This window comes from Triticum dicoccoides, chromosome 6A, assembly GCF_002162155.2.
Source record: "Triticum dicoccoides isolate Atlit2015 ecotype Zavitan chromosome 6A, WEW_v2.0, whole genome shotgun sequence".
Classification (NCBI taxonomy): Eukaryota; Viridiplantae; Streptophyta; class Magnoliopsida; order Poales; family Poaceae; genus Triticum; species Triticum dicoccoides.
Genome location: NC_041390.1, coordinates 79,334,943 through 79,344,134, shown reverse-complemented (window position 1 = coordinate 79,344,134; position 9,192 = coordinate 79,334,943). Strand labels below are relative to the sequence as shown.

Sequence of the window (9,192 nt, the reverse complement as noted above, 5' to 3'; positions counted from 1 at the left end):
AAAGAGAGAGAGGGGGGGTGGGGCGCGCCGGCCGTTAGATACGTTTAATCTTTGCCGTCCGCCACCTTTGCCGTCCGCTAGCGGACGGCAAAGAGGGGGGCCGTTAAGTATTTTTTTAAGCAGCTCCTCAGTGGGCCCCCGTCCCGACGGTAAAGATTTTTTGCCGTCAGCTAGCAGACAGCAAAGAACGGGCTGATGGGAAAGGCTTTCTTTGCCATCAGCCTGTTCTTTGCCGTCTGCTTTCAGGTAGCTGATGGCAAAGAGCTGGCAGATGGCAAAGTAGCTGATTCCAGTAGTGAAGGCTCTTTCAAAAACGATTATTGATAATGTACGTGCGGTGAAAGAGTGACAATATCGTTGCTCCAGTCTATTGCAGCTCTTTACCGAAGCGTTTGACGTATTTCTTCGAGTAGAGATTGTTACCGCAAAGGAGATATTTGTCACAGGAGTTACTTTGTATTTTCTTCGATCTTCGAACAAAGATTGATACCATAAAGAAGGTGTTTTCAAAAGATGTCATTGTGATCCTTTGTCACAGGAGTTACTTTGTATTTTCTCGGATCTTTGCTGCAAACCAGGGTCTTCCTTCTTCTGAAGCCCGAGCGTGATGATTGAATCGATCGAAAGACTTGATTCGAGTCGGGGAAACGGTTAAAGCTTACTACTAGTAGATGTGTCCGATGCGCATATCGCATAACGTCAGGTACCGAAAGCAAAAAGATCCACATCCAAAATTGTATCGTTTCCTCTTTCCCCTCGCGCTGGCCGGCTTTGGTCGCCTCGCACCACCAACCAGATTCGCGAGCCACCTCGCGCCCACGCCTCCCCCCATTTCCCTTCCCTCCCTCCCTCCCTCCCTCCCTCCCCTCGCTTCGATTCCTTCCCTTCCACTCCAAGCAAGCAAAGCCGCGCCCTCTCCCCTCGGTCGGATCCGCGTCGCATCGCATGGCGCCGCTCAGCGCCGGCGCGGCCGCGGCGGCGTGGGCGGCCGTGCGGGCGCGCGCGGTCGCCCCGGCGCTGACGGCCGCGGTGTGGGCGTGCCTCGCCATGTCGGCCATGCTCCTCCTCGAGGCCGCCTGCATGAGCCTCGTCAGCCTCGTCGCCGTCCGCCTGCTGCGGCTGCGGCCCGAGCGGAGGTTCAAGTGGGAGCCCATGACCGGGGCCCTGGAGGGGGGCGAGGCCGACGTGGAGGACCCGGCGGGCCGCCGCGAGTTCCCCATGGTGCTCGTGCAGATCCCCATGTACAACGAGAAGGAGGTGAGGCGTCCTCCCAGATTTCCGTCACGGGGTGCTTGGCTGGTGCTGCTGCTTGAAAGCTGAAATGCCTCGTGCTGCTCGCGCTGCTTTTGGCCTTTTGTGCGCGCCCCGGTCCGACTCAAAGTTGAAATGCCTCTGCAGTGCCGTACTTGCGGAACTTTCCTTTTGCGAAATGTAGCTTTGGGTGTTGACATTGTCGATAAACTGCTCTGGTCTACGAAAAAGCTAGTAGTATCACGCTCAGGACTAACTGAGGAATTGGGGCGGGGTTTGGAAAAATGCGTCTCTGCATTGCCTTCATGGTGTCAAGTACAGTAGAAGTGTTCTGCTCAATAACTGTTAGCTCATTAGGTGAGATTCTTGTTTGTGTTGTTATGTGAAAACAGTTGCCAGTACAGGTTTAGCGTTTTGTTTACATCTCTCTGGCAGCTGACTAGCAATGCCAGGTTTTGCCTCGCGATAGCTTTCTGCTAAGTTTGAAATGTGGCTGAACCACTGAACGCTGTTCTTATGTGTCTTGCTGATTCATTGTATTTGACACAAGGACTGTTGCTTATTCTTATTTTATGCCTTTTGCAGGTGTACAAGTTGTCCATTGGAGCTGTTTGTGCTCTCACATGGCCGCCAGACCGTATTATAATCCAAGTCTTGGATGATTCAACTGATCCCATTATTAAAGTAAGCCTAGATTGCAGTGACAAGGTTTCTTGATTGAATGAAAATAAATGTTTGTTTATTAAGTTTTGGATCAAAGGGTGCTTGCTGTGATGCTCATGTGAAATGGTTCATGCACCAGAATGCTTGTCCCAAATAAACAATTAGTATATCTGCATCAACATATGAAAGTGTGTATGTGCAGTTTTACACCTACTTCCAGCACCCTTCAGATGTAGAGACAACGGTGTCAGAAACATGAAAGTACAGAAGAATGCATTACATTCAATGGTTACACCATGTACATTCAACATCGTAATCCTGTGAAATGGTCAAAGTTGCCTATTAATCTAAGCATGGGTAAAGTATTACTATGAACTGGATTTTGGTCCCATGGAGACAGTACCCTATCACTATGCCTCGTCTAGTTGAACACCTGACATACGTACTAGTTATAAACCACTCTTGTTGAAGTCTTTATGATCTTGTACTAACTTACTTTCTTGTCGGTTATTTTTATTCAGTTACATGAATAGGATCATTTGATTGCTTGAAATTGCTGTTGACTATGGCTTAATGCATGGGACACAATCTGATTCAATGTTTATGAAGTAGTCAAGGTTTGCTCTATTTATCTTGGAAGGCAATAATAGGTGTGAGGACAGCTTGAATCCCACATGCTAAGAATGTATATATGAGTATACGAAGTGAAAGATAGTCTGTTTAATACTCCTAGCTGTATTCAGATTATTGTGCCACTGTATGCTTTTAATCGTTTTTTGGCAAGTGCAGGAACTAGTGGAGCTTGAATGCCAGGAGTGGGCTAGCAAGAAAATTGACATAAAGTATGAAGTTAGAAATAACAGGAAGGGATACAAAGCTGGAGCTTTGAAGAAAGGCATGGAACATGTATATGCGCAACAGTGTGAATTCGTTGCTATCTTCGACGCAGATTTCCAACCTGAATCTGACTTCCTTTTAAAAACTATACCATTTCTTGTGCATAACCCGAAGATTGCGCTTGTGCAAACACGCTGGAAGTTTGGTGAGCATAACCATTATATTTTTTAGTATATGCACGTAGTTAAGACTATCTGACTGTGCATGTTCTGGAGTGAAGTACCTAGATATGGATTTGCATGATATTTTTTCTGCTCCAACTCCAAGAAGTATTTGCTATTTAAGATCAGGAGTGTTTACTCAGAAAGTAATGGAGTCAGCACAAATGCTAGTCCTGTCTTGATAAAATGTGAGATTCTTGTTATTGAGATGTTTGAAGCTGAAATTTCACCTCAAAACTCTCGTGCTTACCAGTGTCGGTAGTCGTGCTCAAAGTCGGAACAATATTTTCATGGCTTGAAGTGATACTGGTTAAAAATGAAACTGTTTTGGGTAAATATTTTGATGTGAACCTTTGTCGTATCCTATGACAGAAGTATCAGTCTTTCGACTCCATAGTGGTCAGTACTGACATAAATTTGGGCACAACTAAATTCTGAGGCACTTATTTTGTCCTATTATGATTCTCTTGGCCTTCAAGGCTTCAACGATACTGGTGACTGCAGTAACAAAAGGCTGTGGAACCTTTTAACATGAAAAGATGGCTAACAAATTTCACTCAAACTTCAGTTTAGCTACTTTGATAACTTCTTCCCTTAAGATTATTTTTGAAGATTTGAAGTTCTGATGCAAGTTCTCCCCCTTCTATATGAAAGTGATAATATTGATAACTTGAAGTGAGGATTTCTGTTTATTCTGGTTACAGGATGTTCCTGACCTGGCCTTTGCCCGGGCGATTTTGCAGTTAACTACGATGCTTGCCTGATGACAAGGATACAGAAGATGTCCCTGGACTATCATTTCAAAGTCGAGCAGGAATCAGGCTCATTTATGCATGCTTTCTTTGGTTTCAATGGTAAGAGCCAATCTTATGGCCATTTATTCGAGGCTTCAATGAAGCCTGACACTGTTAGTTTCTTGAAATGGTTCATTTGAATTTAAATTATGTGATTAATAGAAATTCTTTTTTGTCAACAGGTACAGCTGGTGTGTGGCGTGTATCTGCTATTAATGAGTCAGGAGGATGGAAAGATCGCACCACTGTGGAGGACATGGACCTGGCTGTACGGGCATGTCTCAAGGAATGGGAATTCTTGTATGTAGGTGATATAAGGGTATGTTTTTGCAGTCTGCAATTCCAAATAGTTGTTTTTCATTGAACATGCGCTATACTGTATTGTGCCCTACATCATTACAAGTACAAAACTTACACAGGTCAAGAGTGAACTCCCAAGTACCTTCAAGGCCTACCGTCATCAACAGCATAGGTGGACTTGTGGTGCTGCCAATCTCTTCAGAAAAATGGGATGGGAAATTGTGACAAACAAGGTGTGCCTTCTTGAACCTCACCACAAAAGACAATATGAATATCATGTAATGTTTGTCATCTCATTATGCAGGGGGTATCAATATGGAAGAAATGGCACCTTTTATACAGCTTTTTGTTTGTACGGAGGGTCATTGCTCCCATCCTCACATTCTTGTTCTACTGCGTTGTCATTCCATTATCTGCCATGGTTCCTGAAGTCCATATTCCTGTGTGGGGGTTGGTCTACATTCCTACTGCCATTACTATCATGAATGCCATCAGGAATCCTGGGTATGCACTATTCGTTTCGTCCAGAGTACAGCTTCATGTTCTTGTTAATGTTGACTTCTTTATATGATCTTATCTGGTACGCCAGGTCTCTCCATCTGATGCCATTCTGGATTCTGTTTGAAAATGTAATGTCCATGCACCGTATGCGTGCAGCTCTAACCGGTTTACTTGAGACTGCGCACGTAAATGATTGGGTGGTTACTGAGAAGGTAGGAGATGTGGTGAAGGACGATTTTGAAGTCCCACTCCTTGAACCACTGAAGCCCACTGAATGTGTGGAGAGGTACGTGAACAAACCTATAGCATGCAGTTCAAGTTTGTAACTAATTATGTCAAATTGTGCAAGAACAAAACAAATGTTGAAGAATGTGCTTCAAACTCCAACAATTCGCCCTTTGCAGGATTTACATCCCTGAGCTCTTGCTCGCGCTCTACCTCTTGATATGCGCCTCGTATGACTACGTGCTTGGAAGCCAGACATACTTCATGTACATCTACCTCCAGGCCTTGGCATTCATTGTATTAGGGTTCGGTTTCGTCGGCATGAAAACTCCGTGTTCATAGAAATTTGTTACCATTTTACAGTTCAGAGTTTGTTTGTTCCTAGGACTGCAATCAAGCTTAATTGGATCTGACAAGGGCAATCTATATGAAATGGGACACCATACAGGTTGTATAGGTTTTAGTTCATACAGAATGGTAGATGAGTATTGGATTTGAGGGTTCGTAGAATCCTAGTTGTACAATGATGGATGGCCAGGTTGTATTCTTCTAACTGCTTTACAGATTCTTTTTTTCTTTATGATTGTGTAGATCCCAAGTTCTTGAGACTGTAATCACATCATGAAAGGCAATGAAATACAGGCATGATACATTATCTTTTTGTACCAAGGTAGAGCAGCAATCATTTTATTTGCTCTCTCTCTTATTTGCTGTCTCGTGCCCATCAAGGCAGAGCAGTGAGCCGTTCGAACCATTGCTATCCAGCTAGAGAGGAGTCGCGCCCCTGGCGCACACCCATGGCGTTCTTTATTTCATTTATCAAATACCAATGGTATTAATATCAAATTCCTGAAGCAGCTATGTTATATTTTTTGAGTCAGATATGATGCGGTTCATAATAGCACCAGGCTATAGTCCCCATCTTGGTAGAAGTCTCATGCATATACACTACTTTACACATTACACATACACATAATACTAAAGTTTAGAGGATACACAAGTTAACTGGCGCGAGCCGGTTGTATTTTTATCCAATATATAATGTACGTTTGCGTGTTAATAAGCCAAAATACGTTATTCGCAAAAATTAAATAAAAAATAAGCCTAAATACATTACTGGCAATGATAAAATGAACCAGCTAACATCCAGCCAGCAATGCTGACAAATCGAGGCATTCCAAAGACACATTCTGCCAGCCAGCGCCTCTGACCAATCAAGGCATTCCAAAGGCATATTCCACAAAAAGAAAATCACGATAACCTGCAAGGAACACATCAATATAATACAATAAGCTATGAAGAGCGGCACTGTTATCATTTTAGTAATATAGATCCCAGCTAATGCCTGATCTTTTACAATGCACTTTTTTTTCCAGTTTCTGGAATTTAACATCCTCAACCTTTTGGTACTTCAAAAAAAATCCTCAACAGCATCAACTGAACGCACCAAAGCCATGATGAATTGAAGCATGCAGATTTGGTACAACCTTTTTGTTTTGAATTTTCACCGGGGGCGGGGATAGACCAACGCACTAGCTATTCGTGGCCAGGCAGGAGAGCCAGCAGTCGACGTCACCCCTGTGATCGATCGATAGGCGTTGCACCATCGGACAACATCATCACGTCATCATTGTCTTATGCCCCGGAGTGAGGGAGGTGTCCTCGTTGAAGGCGGCTCCATTTCGGTGCTTCCACAACCACTAGTAGCATAGCAGCAAGAACGTCAGGGTTGTGCGCCGCGGCGCAATTTTATCGACAACCAGCTCACGCGGGGATGAAGTCGCGTCCACGACGTCTCGAGTGAGGTCCAACACATCCCTGAAGCGCACGACAAAGGGACATCGGAAGAGAGTTAGTCCGCGCTCTTCGGCACGTCCCCGCAGATCGACCAGTTGCAATCTTCCACAACGAGGATGTTTTATGTTTGAAAAGCCCGGGGGAGGGGGGATTTGTAAGTGCATCTACTGTCACATGTGGGGGTTTTGGATGATTAATGAAATAATGGTCAAGGGACTAATGTGTAAGTGCATCCATTGTCACATGTGTGGGTTTTGGATGATTAATGAAATAATGGTCAAGGGACTAATATGTTTTTGAGTATACACAGGTGAAAGTCTCCAATGATTTGGTTTAACCAATGGGTTATGACCCCTAAAAGTGTTGTAAGAACATTGAAGTCTTCTGAATGCCATATGGAGGATTGAAGCGTGAAGAATAATGTTTCTTTGTTAGTTTCTTTTATTCTTCATTTGAGTCGAAGGGAAAATCGTAGTATTAAGGGGGTCTAAGTGAAGCAAGATTGAATTCGTCATCTGTGTGCTCAATCAAACCTATATACACTTGTGAGTTAAGACTTGGAATTCTTCTTCCAAGTGAGCCTTCTAGCTCTTGTATCGAGGGTGATTCTTTGGAAAACTTGAGTTATATTCCTCCGTGAGGAGTTAGGAACCTGTTGCAAGGTTGTCCTAGGTTCTTCAGAACCCTAGGAATTTGAGAGTTTGAATTCTGACTGTTCTGACAACTAGCAACAACACGTTGGTGGGCATGTCTCCACCACCCTCCAACGGTCATACTGGTGCCAACCCTGGCCCCAGCTATAAATAGACCCCTACCCCTCAGATAGAGGGTGGTTGCTTGAGAGAAATTATGCCAAGTGTAAGCAGTGGGTATCCCTCTCACTCATTTTGATTCAATCCTAAGTGGGGAAAACACCTGATCCGAAGAACAAAATGATTGAGCATCACCAAAGAATATGATCGAGCCTAGCTTGGACATGTTACCCTTAAGGAATTGACATCCTCTAGACGGCTAGGCGTCATCCTCAGATCCTTTCCCGTACCAATCATCCTCCCCCCTGTGCTTGACGCCCTAGAAGAACAAAGGTAGACCATTAGCCGCAACCACCAGCCTCCCGCATCTCTCGCAAGGCCATAACACCCTCCGTGCGTGTCGATGTCACCCCTAGCACAACATCATCGCCGCAACATCCTCCCTCACTTGTCCCTGCTGGTAGCATTGCCACATCGCAATCCCAACATCCGATGTGGTTGGTCGGAAAATCGCCATCGTCACCCCCTCCGACTCATCATTATTGGCTTGCAGCGCCATGAAACGGTAGAAGCGTTTGCCATCTCCAATCTGTTGGGGAACGTAGTAATAATTCAAAATTTTCCTACGTGTCACCAAGATCAATCTAGGAGATGCTAGCAATGAGAGAGAGGGAGTGCATCTTCATACCCTTGAAGATTGCTAAGCGGAAGCGTTACAAGAACACGGTTGATGGAGTCATACTCACGGCGATTTAAATCGCGGTAGATCCGATCCAAGCGCCGAACGGACGGCGCCTCCGCGTTCAACACACGTACAGCCCGGGGACGTCTCCTCCTTCTTGATCTAGCAAGGGGAGAGGAGAAGCTGAGGGAGAACTCCAGCAGCACGACAGCATGGTGGCGATGGAGCTCGTGGTTCTCCGGCAGGGCTTCGCTAAGCACTACGGAAGAGGAGGAGGAGTTGGAGGAGGAGAGGGCTGCGCCAAGGGAAGGGTGCAGCTGCCCTCTCTCTCCCTCACTATATATAGGGGGAAGGGGTGGAGGAGGCGCCCTAGGGTTCCCTAGGGGAGGGGCGGCGGCCACAGGGGAAACCCTAGATGGGTTTAGGCGCCCCCACCCCTAGGAAACTTGCCCCCCAAGCCGGGAGGGGTGGCTGCCCTAGGGGAGGCGCCCCCACCTCTCCACGTTACGTGAGATGGGGTGGGAGGGGCGCACAACCCCTTAGTGGGCTGATGTGCCCCTTCCCTTTGCCCAGAAGGCCCCCCAACGCTTGTCGGGGCCTCCAAAACACCTTTCGGTCAAGCTGGTCGTCACCCGGTACTTCCAGAACAATTCCGGACTCCAATACCCTTCGTCCAATATATCGATCTTCACCTTCGGACCACTCCGGAGTTCCTCGTCATGTCCGGGATCTCATACGGGACTCCGAACAACCTTCGGTAACCACATACTATTTCCCATAACAACTCTAGCGTCACCGAACCTTAAGTGTGTAGACCCTACGGGTTCGGGAACCATGCAGACATGACCGAGACACCTCTCCGGCCAATAACCAATAGCGGGATCTGGATACCCATATTGGCTCCCACATGTTCCACGATGATCTCATCGGATGAACCACGATGTCGAGGATTCAATCAATCCCGTATACAATTCCCTTTGTCCATCGTTATGTTACTTGCCCGAGATTCGATCATCGGTATCCCCATACCTCGTTCAATCTCGTTACCGGAAGTCTCTTTACTCGTTCCGCAACGCATGATCCTGTGGCTAACTCATTAGTCACATTGAGCTCATTATGATGATGCATTGCCGAGTGGGCCCAGAGATACCTCTCCGTCATACGGAGTG

General features: G+C 46.0%; 1 protein-coding gene across 1 annotated transcript; it reads left to right on the top strand.

The window, feature by feature from the left end:
• The first annotated feature begins 945 nt into the window (after window positions 1-945).
• Window positions 946-5,461, top strand: LOC119315111 (probable glucomannan 4-beta-mannosyltransferase 4). Its single transcript, XM_037589786.1, has 9 exons — window positions 946-1,257; window positions 1,837-1,935; window positions 2,704-2,956; window positions 3,716-3,826; window positions 3,949-4,085; window positions 4,186-4,299; window positions 4,371-4,570; window positions 4,656-4,853; window positions 4,972-5,461. Exons 1-9 carry the CDS (start codon window positions 946-948, stop codon window positions 5,132-5,134), a joined length of 1,587 nt encoding a protein of 528 aa, XP_037445683.1. The 3' UTR covers window positions 5,135-5,461.
• The last annotated feature ends 3,731 nt before the right edge of the window (window positions 5,462-9,192 follow it).

What these genes read in the sequence shown, in the direction of transcription:
- LOC119315111 (XM_037589786.1), top strand. Translation starts at nt 946, where the DNA reads ATGGCGCCGCTCAGCGCCGGCGCGGCCGCGGCGGCGTGGGCGGCCGTG. An exon ending in CCATGTACAACGAGAAGGAG is followed by an intron (nt 1,258 to 1,836) that starts GTGAGGCGTCCT and finishes TGCCTTTTGCAG; the next exon opens with GTGTACAAGTTGTCCATTGG. An exon ending in GGGAAATTGTGACAAACAAG is followed by an intron (nt 4,300 to 4,370) that starts GTGTGCCTTCTT and finishes CTCATTATGCAG; the next exon opens with GGGGTATCAATATGGAAGAA.